At 35.7% G+C, this 17,717-nt stretch overlaps 1 protein-coding gene and 1 pseudogene across 1 annotated transcript; one reads left to right on the forward strand and one right to left on the reverse strand.

Annotated features, from left to right (window-relative positions):
- Window positions 1-4,376: 4,376 nt before the first annotated feature.
- LOC110709870 lies at window positions 4,377-9,665 on the forward strand (annotated as a pseudogene).
- A 443-nt stretch (window positions 9,666-10,108) lies between these two features.
- Window positions 10,109-15,222, reverse strand: LOC110709871 (kinesin-like protein KIN-7J). The gene is given in 14 exon segments (XM_021888139.1): window positions 10,109-10,489; window positions 10,731-11,095; window positions 11,400-11,602; window positions 11,605-12,661; window positions 12,749-12,841; window positions 12,843-13,086; window positions 13,180-13,304; window positions 13,402-13,464; window positions 13,564-13,631; window positions 13,721-13,802; window positions 13,896-14,009; window positions 14,267-14,367; window positions 14,475-14,564; window positions 14,812-15,222. Coding segments are annotated over 14 exon segments (3,147 nt in total). The 5' UTR covers window positions 15,029-15,222; the 3' UTR covers window positions 10,109-10,164.
- Between the last annotated feature and the right edge of the window lie 2,495 nt (window positions 15,223-17,717).

The raw sequence follows: 17,717 nt of genomic DNA on the forward strand, positions 1-17,717 counted from the left end.
CATTAAGTACTTGTTTTCGTTGTCTCAAAAAAAAAAGTACTTGTTTTCGGATAGATTGAAGAAGTGGACATTGCAGTAATAATTATATAACAAAACATTTAAAATTAAATTGTACGTGTATAAAGTGTTTTATAAGTTGGGGTTAAGAGGTAAATAGGGCCATTTTCCAATCTCCAACAAAATACCTTACCAAACAAAACACACACACAATTACATATTAATAGTAATTTCAGTTTTAGAGCACATACACAAACACACAAGAATATATATACTTGTATTAATTATTTATTTAATTTATATTGATGAGAGAGAAATTGATGATAATATATTGATGATAATATATAATTTTTTAATTAATTTCAGGAAAGTCAAGACAGTGGAGGTTAGTACATCTTCCTTTCTTGTTTAATTTACTTCTCTAATCTTTTAATCGATTAAATCTTGAGTTAACTTGATATATATATTTTGATGTCATGAAACAGGATTTGGGACAAAAATTAATTGAGAAAAAAAAAAAGAAACTTGCTGATCTCAAACTAAAGAAGAGGTATTATATAGTTACTATGTGTATATATATTGTCAATTTATAAATTTATTCCAGTGTATACTACTTAAATCAAGCATATAATTAGTCAGAATTTTCAAAGATTTATTTGTTTTGAGTCAAAATTTAAATGCAGTTACTGGGAGAATCCAAAAACTGTGACTAGCATTGAAAAAATTATGGAGATGAAACAAAGTTTACAGAAAACCCTTCAAGACATTCGCAAACGCAAGGTACGTATCTAAAAGTCACTCTTACCTTGTATGATCAAAACTACAAAACTTATGAATTGTTACGTACCCTCCTTTTGTCTTTTTAGGTTATTTTATATCTATACTTATAAGTATTTAAAAACTCTAACCAGAAAAACACATGTTCCCATCCCATTACACTTCTCTATCTTATTCTCTAACCCAAGTGCCACATGTCTTCTTACATTATTAATGTTTTTAAGTTTTTTGGTAACTCTTTCATTAAACTTACCTCATCTTCCATGCACACTTCATCTTCATCTCCCCTCTTCAATCCAACCTTTTCCTTTTCTCTCTTTAATTTTAGCCCCTCCACCTCCTTTATTTAAGCCTTATTTTCAATTAAAATTCCAACAATTTAATTTCTTTAATCATATATTCGATTACACATTATACCTGTAAATCTATAATGACTTATTGATATTTCGTCACTCATCTTTCAATGCAATTTTCTGTAAATAATCCGTGCATTGCATGGGCCAAAAGGCTAGTTTATTGTAAACTCATCAACCATTACTAATTTCAAAATTTTAAAATGCCATGTATTTATAAATGACTATGGATTGAAGTTTAGTAAATGATTTGACCTACATATATATTTGTAACTGAATGACCATTATATATGTAACTTTTTTTTTTAGGAAATATATGTAACGTGTTACTCCATACTTGTTTGTACTTTTCTTGTATCACAGAAAGAATTAGATGAGCAACAATTGATGATATCTCAAACTGCCGCGGAGCCCTTCGAATTCAAGTGTAACTAATATGCTTTGAAGTATAATCCTCACCCTTTATTATTTATACGTCTATTTTGTCTTATTATTTGATCTAATTAAAATCAATTATTTCTAACACATGTCATTTTTAATTCTTGTTGCAGAAATGATGACTTTTGTGCATGCTCTACTAAGTATCATCGTCAGATTCAATAGCATGAGAAGTATATTAAAAACTTTATAATAATAAATATGTACCCATTTAAGACTTACAAATAAATAGTCGAAAAACTTTGTTATGACTAATAGATTTTTAAGTTTGGTGTATTTAAAGTTAAGTGAAGTTGAGAGTTATTTGTGAATGTAAGTCATATTTGATTTGCAAGAATGCTACAGACTTTTATTTAGAATTTCAACAATGTTATAGACTTTTCGTATTGTTATGTGAAATATTTATACTATTTAGTATACAGTATATTTCCAAATTTGATCAAATCAATATTTTCACAAACTACTACTCCGTATTAAATTAGTAACTTAGCAGTTAGCATGACAAAATGTGTACTCTACCTCTCTCTTTAACTATGATTCGCAATGTTATTAGTTGACAACATGTTTTTTTTGCAAAAGTGTATTCAATTTGATATTAATAATAAATGAAGCACACTACAAAGTAATTTGCATAAATTTGAATTCTTATTAAAATAGTAAGCTTGTGTAAATTCATAGTTTGTACGTATATCATGCAAGAAGATAACTTCCAATGCTTAAACAGATTTTGCATTCAAGAGTGAAGCTTGTTACTACCCTTTTTTTTTTTTTTTTTCTCTCTCTCTCTCTCTCTCTCTCTCTCTCTCTCTTTTCAAAAAGCTTCCAAGACTTCGTTACTAGGTTAGTCATAATCTAAATATGAAAGAAATTATGGACTTGTTATGGTAGAATAATCTATTTGGCTTTTTAAGGTAGCAAATATATCTCTTGCAATAGACCTAAACCCTTAAATTTCAAGTTAACTTTCCTTTTGTTTAAATATCGAACTATGCCGAATAAACAGGCAAGCATCCAACCCTAAAAAAAGCCTAAAAATTTGGACCAACCCGGCTCTTTGATTTGCTCTAAATCTTCGAAAATTAGGCCATATATGATGATAGCGTTTTAGGCAAAAGTTAGTGTACGACAATGCAATTATTTAGGTAGTGAATAGTGGTAGAGGTAGCGTTTTTCAAACGTTAAATGTATTAACGTTTAAAAGTAATGTTTGATAATAAAAATTATAGTCCGTATATGGTTTTTTTTTTTATTGATTTTTTAAGGGTAATGCTATATGTAACCCTTAGGGCTAAGAATAATTAAGCATTTAATATCTTTCCTTATTTGTTATTAATTAATTTATGACAAAATCACGCACAAATTATTGTAATTTGTATTTTTTTTTTTCCAATTTTAGCTCTTTATATATATATATACTCCTTCCGTTAATTTTTATTTGCAACTTTTGCCATTTTAGTCTGCTAAAAATTATTTGCAACTTTCTATTTTCTTTCCTCTTTTAGTAAAAAAAAAACTAGTCAAATGTCAATTTTACCCTCATTTAAAAAATTAAAACACAATTTACTAACTATAATCAGATTTTATTAATCACTAATTCTCACCCAATTTTCACCCCAACCAACCTAATCTAATTCATCAACTCTTCATCTTCAATTCAAGAAACCCAAAACCATCTTCATTCATCTTCATCTTCCCCCATATTTTCTCTCTCCTCTTTCAATCTCATTATCCCTTTGATTTTTTTACAAATCTTCTTTCTCTCTCTTCAACTTCAACAATTTCGCTGGATTTTTGGGAGTTTGTGGGCGTGGATTTCGTGGGGGTGGTGGTGGGTTTCGTAGAGGTTGAATTCATGGCGTTGTTTGGAGGTGGTGGCCTGGGTTTTTGTGGGTGGTACAGTGGTGATTTCGTGGGGGTGGTGGTGGGTTTCGTAGAGGTCAATTTCGTGGGAATTATTTGGAGGTGGTGGCCTGGGTTTTAGTGGGTGGTACGGGGGTTGTTTGGAGGTGGTGGTGGGTTTCGTAGAGGTCAATTTCGTGGGGTTGTTTGGAGATCGTGGCCTGGGTTTTTGTGGCTGGTACGGGGGTTGTTTGAGGTGGTGGTGGGTTTCGTAGAGGTCGATTTCGTGGGGTTGTTTGGAGGTGGTGGTGGTGAAGGCGGTGTGGGTCGTGGTTTTGGGTTCGAGTTGGGGGTTTAGTTTCTGGTGGGTTGGTTTTCGTGGTTCCGTTGATGGGTTTTGGTGGGTGGTCGTGGATTTGTTTGGTGGGTGGTCGTGGATTTGGGTTTTGGTGGGTAGTCGTAGATTTGGGTTCTGGTGGGTGGGTTTTGGATTTCGTGGGGTTGTTTGGAGGTGGTGGCCTGGGTTTTTGTGGGTGGTACGGTGGTGATTTCGTGAGGGTGGTGGTGCTTTCGTGGGGTTTGTTGCGGTGGTGGTGGTGTTGGCCGGTCTTGGTGGTGACAGTGGGTGGTTAATTAATTATCCAAACATTCTCTCTCCACCTTAATTACATACCCCTATAATACATTAATCACCATTATCAAATTTTGCCTCGTCAACCGTAAAGTTCTCCAAAGTTGCAAATAAAAATTAACGGAGGGAGTATATTTTTTTAAAAAAAGTATTTCAATATTCTAACAACTAACTTTTGTTGAGCACTAATACTATCAACCAATAATTTGACAACTAACCTTGTACTCTATAACAGTTGACAATTACGCGCTACTCTGATAGATACTCGCTATTCAACCACAAAATTTTACCCACTACCATTAACTATACCAAACAAGCCTCTTCAAAAAAAGAAACTCATATCTAGAGAATTGTGGAGTTTTTAAAGAAAAGATTTTTGAGAGGGTTTAACAAACAAAAAAACACACATTTAAATACACTACAATCTTTACAATCACAATTCAGCAAACAAACAACAATGGAAGCCCTCACTCATTTGGGCTACAATCTCTGCTACCCCACTCTCCGACCACCTCTCTCCTCTTCTTCTTCTTCTTCTTCTTCTTCAAGAAAAGACTTCCTTCACCGCTCCACCACCGTCACCGCCGCAAGCGCCGCCACAAACTCCGGCGCATCGACGTCATTTCCCGGCAGTAAATGGGCTGACCGCTTACTCTCCGACTTTCAATTCTTGCCCACTTCAATTTCTGATACTTCCACTTCATCTTCTTCTTCTACCCCAACTTCTATTCCTCCTTCTCTCTCTCCTCCTGACCGCAATATCTCCATTCCCCTTAATTTTTATCAGGTATTGTATAAGATTCTCATCTTTGTGTTTGTATTATGAATGAATGTATACCCAGGTTTTTTATTGATGATTTTGTGATTTTGAGTTGAAATTGTGATTACCCATATTGTGTGGATTTATGATTTTGGGGTTATCATGAGATTTACCCAGCTTTGTAATTTTTTGATTTTGAGTTGATAATGTGATTTGCCTAACTTTGTGATTCTTAGTTTTGGGTTGAAATTGTGATAATCTACCTTTGTGATTACTAGTTTTGAGTTGAAAATTAAAGAAATTTGAGATTGAATTGAGATTACCCACATTTGCAATTTTTGTTTTTGGGTTGGAATTCAGAATACCCACTTTTTTTTTTACTGATTATTTTGGTTGAAATATTTAATTTTTAATTGAAAATGTGCTTAACTAATTATTGTATTGTTCTTATTTTTGAATTGAATATGACAGATTTAGCTCTGCAATTTGCACTTTTTTTTTTTTAATTTTTGACACATTTTTAGAGTGGAATTCTTAATTTTGAGCTGAAATTCAGAATGCCCAACTTCAAATTTTGTACATTTGAACTTTATCATCCTTCTTTCCTTTCAGGTGTTGGGAGCGGAAACCCATTTTCTGGGAGATGGGATAAGGAGAGCTTATGAGGGAAAGGTTTCGAAGCCCCCGCAATATGGGTTCACCCAAGATACTCTTATTGCCCGAAGACAAATCCTTCAAGCTGCTTGTGACACTCTTTCTAACCCCAGTGCTAGAAGAGAATATAATTCAGGCCTTTCTGATTCATTTGAAGAGACTACCCTCTTTGATGTCCCTTTCGACAAGGCAAGTTTTTATTTTTTTTATATATGTGCCCTCATTTTAAATTTTGTAAATTTTTGGTTGTTCTTTTGCTTATTGAAATGGACAGTTAATTGGTAGTACTGTGCTATCTATGTCACGAGCTTCATTAGGTTTCGACTATGTAGAAATGTAGTTAGAAGTGTTGATATGTGGGCAACACTATATTTGGGGAAAGGATATCATATTACACATGGTCTTGGGTAGCTTGAAGATGAAATTTAATGAAAATTCCTCAAAAAACACATTGGCTTTTGTAAACTCATTGGCATTTCTCAGTATATTGGGAATCGATAATGGAAAATGTATATGTTACCACATGTTGAAAGAATTTTCATATTAAAGGGCACTACATGTGTGATTATCTCATTTGATTTGTGGGTTTTGGTGCTTTAGGTTCCTGGTGCACTGTGTATTCTGCAAGAGGCCGGGGAGTCCGAACTAGTCCTTAGAATTGGAGATGTGTTGCTGAAAGAGAGACTATCCAAACCCTTCAAGCATGATATTGTGTTAGCAATGGCCCTTGCTTTTGTTGACTTCTCAAGGGATGCAATGTCATTGTCTCCTCCTGATTATGTCTATGGCTGTGAGGCCCTGGAACGTGCTCTAAAACTCTTACAGGTAACAGACTCAGTAATTAGTTGGCTATGATGTAAGAGAATTAAATATTCTTTTTAAGACTCCAAAAATCCCATATTCCATTTGATTATATTTGTAGTGAATGCATAATGAGGCGGCTTGAGGAAGTCACTAAGAATGAAAAGCTAATTCTAGGATTGGGATTATCAATCATAATCTTTTCCTAAGATAGAGTAAATCTGAGTGTTATTCATTTCTCCACTTATAACCTGACTTTGGGTAATAATAAAGCATTGGGCCACTAAATTTTGGATTGGATTGTGTGTTTAATTATAAATACGCCAAAACTTGGAGGCCCTACCTTGGAACTCTGATATTCTTGTTGTGTAGGAGGAAGGTTCAAGTAGTCTTGCACCAGATTTACAAGCACAGATTGATGAGACATTGGAGGAGCTTAAACCTCGTTATGTTTTGGAGCTCTTGGCTTTGCCTCTCACTGATGAATTTCGGAAGAAAAGAGATGAAGGTCTGCACGGTGTGCGCAATATTTTATGGTCTGTTGGAGGAGGTGGTGCTGCAGCTATAGCTGGAGGTTTCACTCGTGAGGATTTCATGAATGAAGCCTTTTTGCATATGACAGCAGCTGAGCAGGTAAGTTCAGCATTTGCCTGTTTTTCACTATGTATTGTGTAAATCATGGCTTTCATATTGTAAATTGTAATTTTTCTTTCTATATTTTTCCTTGGTGCTTATTTTGGAAGTGCAAGTAATAAAGAGATAGGAGAATGGTTTATATGCGAATAATGTTCACTAGACCTTCACAGCAAGAATGTAGAAGGCCAATCAGCTTGGTTTTTTTTTTTTTTTTTTTTTTTTTTTTTTTTTTTTTTTTTTGGTGTTTAGAGAGCCACAAGGGCAGGTGATTTAAGAAGGGGCTCATTTGAGGGGGGAGATAAGGAAAATCCCTCAAATGAGTCCCATGAGGTGTGATCCCTAGACCTCAGGGATACAAGGTGGGAGCGATGCCACTACTCCATCACCTCAACCTCAAATATGGACAAGGAGGTTCGAACACCTTTTGATTGGTCCAACCTTTTGATTTTATAGTATAATTGAGGAAGAGAGTTAGGTAAAATCAAGTTCCATGTTGGAACCAAGTTGAAATAGTGGCCGATGCTCTAAAATGCAAGAAATCCAATTGTTTGCAAGAAGGTCAATTAGCTATTGGACTGGTTGCAACAGCTCTTCATTGGTCAAGTCCATATTTTTGACTTTCATAGGTTACCTTTCACCCCCTCCTTTACCCCTACAAGTTTAGCAAAACCTCAGATACATTTTAATAGTTTCAGAAAAATACAGTTGAATACTGTTGGACATTACTTGGATAGAAGAAATTTTGGTTTTGAGAATAAGGGCTGCGCACACATCATTCCCTCTCTGAAGTCAGGACTCCCCACCACTCGACACCCTTGCATGGAATCTTTTCCTGAAATTAGGAGGATGCCCCCTCTCCTCCTCATTCCAATTTAGAAATAAATTTATTTGCTTTCTTTTGTCTCAGGTTGATCTTTTCACTGCCACGCCAAAAAATATTCCAGCTGAAAGCTTTGAAGCTTATGGAGTAGCTCTTGCACTTGTTGCTCAAGCTTTCATTAGCAAGAAGCCTCATCTCATTCAAGATGCTGATGACTTGTTTCGTCAACTTCAGCAAACCAAGTTGGTGCCCATAGGAGATTCCATTCCTTTATATGCTACTCAAGAAAATCGTGAGAAAGATTTTGCATTGGAGAGGGGTCTTTGTTCTCTGTTGGTTGGAGACCTTGATCAGTGTCGGACATGGTTGGGTCTGGACATTGAAAACTCGCCCTTTAGAGATCCATCAGTTGTGGAATTTGTGCTGGAAAATTCAAGGAATGATGAGGATAGTGATATGCTCCCAGGACTCTGTAAACTATTGGAAACCTGGCTCATGGAGGTGGTTTTCACCAGATTTAGGGAGACAAAAGATGTGCAATTCAGACTGGGGGATTATTATGATGATCCTATTGTTCTGAGGTATTTAGAGCGGCTGGAAGGAGGGAGTGGCTCCTCATTAGCTGCTGCTGCAGCAATAGTGAAGATAGGAGCTGGAGCTAGTGCAGTAATCGGTAACGTTACCACTAGTGTCATACAGGCATTGCAGAAGGTGTTTCCTCCTAGTTCTGGAGAAGAACACATAACCCGACAAGAGGATGTTGCGGTTAATGGCTTTGGATATGAGGATGCATTGGCGGAGGTGGGGCTTGGTTTTGATAATACTTCAAATTACGCTGAGTTGGCCAGTAAACATCTTGCTGAAGAATATCATGAACAAGAATTGATTACTGAGAAGATAAAAGATGTAGGTGTGAAGGTTATGTGTGCTGGTGTGGTGATTGGGTTGACGACTTTGGCTGGCATGAAACTCTGGCCTGCTAAAACTGGTTCTGCTATTCTGCCCAAGCATGTTGGCTCAGTAACTTCATCTGTGACTTCTGATGTGTCCAATGTGGGTATGACCTTTTAAAAAACCTCTATTCTTCACCTCATTTGAGTACCTTTAAGGCTTTAATATACTCCATCCATTCTATTATGAGTGCATCATCACAGAATTAATGTCCTACTCATGTTTGTCAAATGACAAAATTACATGTCAGATCTATAGGCTATTACTCTGAATTGTGATAAATGTGGACTGCAATGTCTATTAATTATATAGTCCCAGCATCAGGTTGCGCATATATGCTTTATTCTGTAATTACAATTCATTAAAATATTTGCAGGCCTCGCAATGAATGAAAATAGTGAAAAGAAAATACCAAAAATGGATGCAAGACTTGCAGAGGTTCTGGTGAGAAGATGGCAGAGTGTTAAATCGCAGGCTTTGGACCAAATCATAGCCTTGAGACGTTGCCAGAGTTAGTCTAAGCCTTCCCTTGTTTTTGTGGATAACACTATTAGAATCATTTAGTAAATTATTCTCTAACTACTAACACTAAGGAACAACTATCAGGTTTTGGATGGCAACATGCTTAAAATTTGGTCTGATCGTGCAAAGGAAGTTGCAGAGCGTGGTTGGTTTTGGGAATACTCCCTATTGAATGTGATTACGATAGTGTGACAGTATCCCTTGATGGTAAACGGGCAACAGTAGAAGCTACTCTTGAAGAGACGGCGAATTTAACTGATGCTACCAACCTGAGCACAATGATTCTTACAGCAGAAACTTACACAACAAGATATGAACTGTCTTATTCTGATTCTGGGTGGAAGATCACTGAAGGTGCTGTCCTCCAATCTTAAATTTCAGTTTATCTGTAAATATCTCTCCTCTTTTGGTTGTCTTTGTACGTATATTTTTGTTGGCAGTACTTGATGATGCTATGTCAATTTGTTGCTAAACCAGCTTGGGTCATTTTTCATAGTAAAATTTGCTTCTGGTTGTGACGCAAAGTAATTTGATTTTTCAAACACCATAAGTTCAACTGTTTGGTTGAAATTTTGTGATCAACTCTTGTCTCCTTTCATGTAGGCCTTTGGAAATTGTATTATCTCACTCTCTTATAGGACCATCAATAAATTATTTTAAGAAAAATTCTCAAAGATTCTACATAAGAATTAATTTTTTTGAATTGAAACAATTTATAAATATCGGGGGAAAAAAAAATATTACCATGGTACCCAAAATTATAGAGGGGGATAGTGCGTAAGGCAATCCATAAGTTATTTATGAGTCAATTACACATATCTTTATGAGGAATAAACACAGAAGTCAGAAGTTAAAGTTGCTGTTTTCCAACACCCGAAAGTTTAACAATCAGAAGGAAAAAATTAGATTAGTAATGTAATTAATACCAAAGTTTGTTATTGTAAAAGAGTGAGATTATAATCTATACACTTACATGTCAAAAGCATTAGGATACCCTCGACATGCTTGATTTCCAGCTATAAGATCTTCGGTTTATGCTTTTAGTAGTGATACTTGGACCAACAAACATCTCCTTAGGCACTTGACCTTCATCTACGAAACCAACCAGCTTAGCCACAAGTGTTGCACTTTCTCTGATGTGTTGCATGTCTTTGGTGTCTGTCCAAAGGCGGCGAGCTAGTTGCAGTCTCCTCTGCTTGCTGTTCATTGTGATCCCCCACTGCTCGAAGATTGACTCCCTCTCTTGTACTGGAATTTTCTTGTACATTTGCCTCATTAACATCTCCCTTTCTTGATTCAATGCCCTCATGCTGTGTTATGAAATAAAGAGTAGCAAGATTAGGCTTTAAGGGTAATGATGCATTCTAATGTACACAATGCATAACTGATCAAAAGCTGGAAATTTCAACTATACTCATAATACAGATTATAACCAACCGAAAAAATTTGAGTTTTGCAGATAATTTCGTAAAATATCTAAATATAAAATATGGTCTTGGCTTAAAAAAAGGCATTAGTAATTCTTGCTAGTGTACAAGTTATAAGATATACCTTGAAGATGGTGTAGAAACTTCACCATCCACAACAATCTTCTGGCCTTGATCAAACCTGTTTTTGATGAAAGACAGCCTTCGGAGTTCTACCTCTAAGTAAATCTTATCAGATGTATCACCCTTGAACAGCAAGTAAAAATAGGTTCTGTGGACTAATGGTATATGGCAAGCATGCCAAAGTTCAATTATCTTGAACCGTAGACTCTCAAATTCTTCGAACCAGTTTGCTGGGGATTGTGCAGTGCTCATCGCTCCTTCTGACATGGAATCCCTTACCCTCATCACATATGAAGAAACATCTCTTGCACTTTCACTAGATTCACTGTCCTTTGGTTCGTTTTCCTCCTCAACTTTGTTACCATCCTGCAAAAAGCAAGTATATCAATTCCCTTGTGTGTTCATATCTCCCTTTTTTTATGTCCTACATTTTTATCTGTCCACTTGAATATTTTACATCTACCAATAATTTTGCAAATGATGCAATTCCTGAACACTGACTAGTTGAAAAAGATTGGTAAAAGGGACAGTATTTAAAGAACTTCGGTTCACTAATTCATGGAAATGGAAATTCGCAATTGTAAAATTTGGGTGTGAAATTCATGTCCTACCATGTTACTGTGAATCATAACCAAAATCAATGCAAAACAGGACATACTAAATTACTGACCATCTCATATCCCATTTGCTTGCCAGACTCATGTTCGGCATTTCCATTTGTTTCTACAGCAGAGCTGTAAAAGCTGGAAGCATCACTGACATCTGAGTTCTTAGCATCCCGTTCCATTTCGTTCATTATTGCATTCCTTATAGAAGGTATAGGGAGGCCAAATCTCGAAGGCTTTCCATTACCCGTAGGAATGTGATCTGATCCCGAGGCAAGCCCTTTGGTCTTTCCGAGCTTATCTCTTCACCAAATCCAGCAAATGATAAGTCCCTAGAATGGAGGACTACCTTATCGAAAATGATAGATGAGGCGGGGTTTGATGTAAGAATTGCCTTGCAGCTTCTGCTTCTGCTGAAGCTCGACCCTTTGTTGCTCAATCTCTCTGAGTCGATGGAACAAGGAGAGAAATTTCCCAAGGGATTGTGGTTAACAAGCATGTCAATAGTCCTTTGGAGTTCCTTGATCCTTTTTACCAATTGATCGTGTTCAGAATCACAGTGATGCGACTCCTTTTCTTCATTCTTTTCAGTCACTGGTGCATCATACTCAGCAGCAGAATGTGGTGTCTCATTATCTTCATTCTTTCCAGCTGATATGGCATACTTCTTTTCTTTGACATTAAATCTTTCTTTTTCATTTTCATTTTCTTTCTCCTCTTCACTCTCTATTTCATCTGATATCGTATGCTCTCTTTCATGCACATCTTTTACGATACCCTCTTCCTGAATTTCTTTCTCTCGAGGAGAAATCATTACAGGAACTGATGATTCAGAATTCTTGCTAATGCTTCTTTCTTCAACTTCAATACAACGAACCTCCTTGCAGTTATCTTCATCGTCTTCATCGATTCTTCTTCTGATGTTGCCAGTGCTGCCCATTTCCCCCCAGCTTAGTGACAGATCAACAGGAGTGAAATCTAGTGTGGTGTCGTCCAGTGGTTGCAGTGAGGATTCATTTGGCAGAAGGTAAATGTTTTCTAGAAGATCAGACCGTTGAGTGCTAAGGTCAAAATTGTCCTGTTGATCAAGATACTGAAAGGATTCAGAAGTTGCCAGGTCTGCATCAAGACGCCGGTAATCTGATCCGTCAGATATTTCTGATGTATCGTCAAACCATGATAATTTATCCCGTGAATCAATTCTATGATGGTCATATTCATCATCCTGTGGTTTTGAAACCTCCTTTTTGCTTGACTGTAGCAGCTCTTCCACCTTTGTTTGAGCAAGGTCACGTTGTCTACTGAGTTCTTTTATTTCTTTGTCCATCTGTGTTACCCAGATTTTTACAAATATAAGATAAACATATGCAGACATATAAACACAACTTAAATACAATTGAAAATATGTTTACACCTTTTCTATCTGAATTTCTTTCTCTCTCAGAGCAGCTGCAACATCGCCCTTGGAAGAAACCATGGGCATATTCTTCAAATCGCTCTCTAATTTGGGCCAATTCTTTCCTTAGCTGCTTCACCAATGCTTTGTCAGACATTACCACATTAACCTGTGCATTGGTGCTAACTTCTTTTGCACAACTTGCAAATAAGAGGGTGTTTCTTGATTGTTCTAGATGACTGTGAGCAGGGCTCATGGTACATATAATGGCAGTTCTTGCATTTCCTCCTAAAGAGTTTTGTAGTATACGTGTTAACTTGGAGTCTCGATAAGGAATGTGCCCATTCTTTCCCTTGCTGTAATCAAGTTATAGTAATGCCTTAAGACTTCACGTTCTTATAAATACTGTAATATTTTTTCCAAGACTTAAATGAGGTTAACAAACAAACCTTAATGTGCGAATAACTTTTCCAAGAGTTAACAAACTTCGATTTATGTGGGAACCTTCTTTCAATCTTGCACCAGTTGCTAATGTCTGAGAAGTACGCTCGCTTCCTGCAAGGTCCACAAAGTTCTGCATGCCAAAATTGTCAAGTTAACAACTACTTTTTCAATTCCTTATACTACTATAAACATAGAGTTAGGAGCAAAGATCAACTAATACTTCATACCACATTTGCGGCAAGAATACTTGAATTTCCACCACCAAATCTACGAGCAGAGCTTTCAATCGTCTACAAAAGTTCCAATTAGGTTATTAGTAAATCATGGCCCAAAATAGTTTCATTTGCGATTGAGCTAATTCAGTTCTTTAATGTAATTGAAGAGCTTACCAGTCTGAGGATTTGATGAGATCTAGAGCTGGCTTCATTCAGAGAAGTCTCTCCCGTCTGTCTTTGAGCTACGAGTAATGAAAACCAAACATCAGTTAGTTTCTGTGACATCAACTAAACACTCTACATTTGTTGTTGACTCTGCACACATCTCTACCTTCACATACAGCAATGAGCTCTAGAAGATGGCTCTTATCTTGGAGAGTTTCTTCGGTTAACTTCTCAACAACTGTACCTCTCTGTTAAACCAAAGTCGACCAGAACATTTAAGGTGGTTTAATTTCTTATGACAAATCTCAAATATGTCTGTAAAGTACTGATCTAATACAAACCTCAGGATCATCCAGAAGTCGGAGAGGATTAGTGTCCGTGCTTAGAAGGTCCCTAACAAGTTCATTATAGATTTCAATGGCTGAGAACTTCAACACAAATTCACGCTCCTTTTGCTGTTACATTGTCCAAAAACACATAATTTTGTTAGAAAATGTCTCAGTGACCGGCTATTACTGGTTCTTAAAATTTTAGATGCACAAATATGTTTTTTATTTCTGCCTGTATGTTTTAATTATATCAGAGTGGTATATTCAGCAATCTTGGGGACTTATAAGGGGGCATCTTGGGATAGAGGGAGAATTTAGTGTTATGCATAGCTGTGATGTGCTGAATTCTCATATCACGGCTATAAACTTGGAGTTTCTCATACCTGTTCTATGTAATCATAGATATCTGCTACAGCATAATGTGTAATTCCGTTCATTGTGAAGGTCTTCCCACTGCTTGTTTGTCCATAAGCAAAGACGCTAGCTAGATCAGACAAATCGAAAAAAAGTAAACCTACTTTGAAACAATAACACGGAAATTAAGCACCATAAACACAACCAAATTGTATCAGATTTTAGAACATTACTCACAGTTAATGCCATTGAGAACAGAGAGAGCAATTTCTTTGGCTGCTTCCTCGTAAACTTTCCTTGTAGAGTCGTTATGACCAAATACTCTGTCTGTCAATGTATAGCACAAAAACAGAAGGAAAAACTTCATTCAAAAAATCAATCTAAACATTCTAAACATGAAGGTACATCATCATAATTAATAGCTTTGCTTTCTTGGCTACTTTTCGATATTCAATACACGACAAAACAGCAAAAGAAAGGCAATGTACTTACCAAAACATGCATAAATCCTGCTTATAACAGGTCTAGCAGATATTAATAGCAGAAACTTCAGAGTTTAAGGCGATTTGCTTACCAAAATTATAGGCATTCGGATTCGTAGACCGTTCACCAAGGCCATTCTTGAACAAAATGGTTGTGCTGTTGATGCTCTCCCAATCCGCAAAGTCATTGCTTTGAATTTCCTTTTCATTGAGAGGCCTTAATCTAACTGATACAAATATTTTTTCGTGGCGAGCATCGGACCCTTGTGCATTCCATTGCTGCAGGTCGTGATCCCCACCTGCCACCATCTTTCCACCCTTTGCACCTTCCTTCTTTCAACTCTTTAGCATACGATGATCATAATCTCGGGTTCCCTTGTTGTCGTAATCAGCTTGTTGGAGATAACTTAGACCTTTATTTGGTTGATTGTTTTTGTTATTTTTAGCATACTCTGAAGCCAAAACAATGAAGATGTCAAAAAAAATATTGACTTTGTTTTCTTTGCCAGAATGAAGCATTACAAAGAAAAAATTGAACATGTCAAAAGGAAAAAAAATTTAAAAACTGTAATTTTATATGATGGGAATCCAAATATCCAATCAATCCAGTACATTGCACAGCTGTTTGAATGTTTAGAAAAATACAGGTAGATTCCTAGAAAGATTAAAAGATGAAAATCATTTTCAAATGGGATTTTAGAACATGACCTTTTAAACAAAAAAATTGACAAAACTTTAACTTCAAGTTGATAAATTCAACCAAATCTTATTATGCAATGCTTATCTAATGAAATTATCCTATAGAATTTACATGAAAGATTCAGAAATCAACAAAAAAAAAAAAAAAAAAAAATGGCGAAAATTCGAATGCAGTTAATATTTGTTACCCTCCTTGGCTCCTTGAAACAAATGTATAAGGTGAAAAAATTTTGGTTGAAAATGAAATATAGAACCAAAATGTACAACTTTTTTTTCAGGGTAAAAAATTGATAAAACCCCACCAAAAATAAAATATTTACAGCTATAATGTCGTTGATTATTTTACCCCTAAATAAATGTTGTTTATTTGATGAGAACGTGAAGGGAAATAGGAGGAGCAAGAAAGGCGAAAAAATCGGGAGAAGAGTAGTTTTTACAGTTTTTTTTTTTTTTGGATTTTGTATTTTAAAAGATATAGACTTGTTAACAGAACAAATAACTGTCATTATTCTCACTTTTAGTCAATGAAACAACTAATGTGACCGCTATCACTTGTAAGTTGTAACATGCCCATTTTTTATTTTTTTATTTGTGAGGTTGAAATTGTTAATGGACCAATTCAACCAAAAGTTTAAGCTTCTGAGGTCCAGAAATATGTTTTATACTTTATCATGCCAAGTGTGGATGTAGCATGAGCCCCACCATATCCAGTTTAATATTCTACTTTGAAATGAGGGGTGGATGAGATTCAAACCCGTGACTTTTTAGTCACACTGGCTCTTGATACCATGTTAATGGACTAATTCAAAAAGTTTAAACTGATGGTTGAGGGTCAGGAATATGTCTTATATTCTATCAAAAATAAACGGTTGAGCAAGAAAATAGCCTTAATAAAATAAAAATACACCCGAGTCACCGAGTGTAAGATAAATGTTATTCTTTAAAAGAATGTATCATTTGTATAGTGGTGTTGTACATTTGAGTATTTGTCAATGTATATCAAGTTAATGAGTTTGAATTATTCATAGACAAAAGAAAAAGGATGAATAATAAGGGTAATTAGGACCAGTAGTATTGGTTCTCCACTATGGGGAAGGGATCACTAAGCCTACCAATAATAGAATGTTTAATGATATATTATAGGAAAAGAAAAACAATCCTTGTCAATTTTTTTTTTTGGTTGCAAGATTAGATTTGAAAACATCTTCTATATTACGGAGTAGTTTGTTAAGCTCGTGTATTGTCCGAGTTGTATTGTTGTCGTGTTTTTGTTATGTGATTGTACTTTTTAATTGATTTTATTCTGGTAGTTGACACCTAAAGAGATTCATAAATTATGATAGTAAAGTACTATAATCATATTCCAATTGCAACTCTTATTTGTCTAATAACACGATATTCATATCACTATTGTAATTTCTTCATACTTATCCGAAATTCCAAATATATGACGAGTAATGGTCCTTCAAATTTACAAAAAAGAATTAGATTCAAGAATATGATAAATGGATATTATGTTAAAGCATATTTCAAACTTTTTACAATGGTATAGATTAGATTCGCCAACCAAACCAGCCATATATTAGATTAGAATTTTCAAATAGCCATCCATAGCACTGTATTATAAATTTAATATACATAGAGAAATGACATGATATATTCCGGAGCCAAGAACCTAATGTGCGAGTCTTGGATAAGATAGTCTCACACCAATGTTTGTGGTTCGTCTAAAGTTAACTCTAAAAAATACAGTAAAATCATAGACATTCACTGGTTACACAATTTGTTAATGTGAGATAATACAAGACTGAAAAAAGTAGCAACCTTCTTACAATCTCTTGTAAAGTATTGCTTACCATGTTTAATCTCTTATCATGGTAGTAGAAGGGAATTATTTCATTGATTTCGGTATCTCTCTATGTACGGGGTGTGAAAGTAAAGCTAATCGAGCGTATAACCAAATTGGATAGCATAGGAAACAAGGTGGTCGATCTCATTCTCATTGATAACTCCATCCAAATCTATATCTGTATAATGAATAGCGTAATCAGCCCTGTAACCAGGAACACGAGCTCCAAGTGCACGAAATGCCTCCTTTAATTCTTCCTTATCAAGGCAGCCGTCACCATTCTTGTCATGAGCCTTGAAAATTCTCCTCAGCTGATCTTCACTCAGACGACTCTTCTTCTTCGATTTCGCCATACATCTTAAAAGGTTTCGTAACTTCCCCCATTGACTTGCCATGTTTTCGCAGCAATGCAGCAGCCTGTCTTGTTAGTTTACAAGAGCTAATAATGAG

The sequence above is a fragment of the Chenopodium quinoa genome, unplaced genomic scaffold, assembly GCF_001683475.1.
Source record: "Chenopodium quinoa cultivar QQ74 unplaced genomic scaffold, ASM168347v1, whole genome shotgun sequence".
NCBI lineage: Eukaryota > Viridiplantae > Streptophyta > Magnoliopsida > Caryophyllales > Amaranthaceae > Chenopodium > Chenopodium quinoa.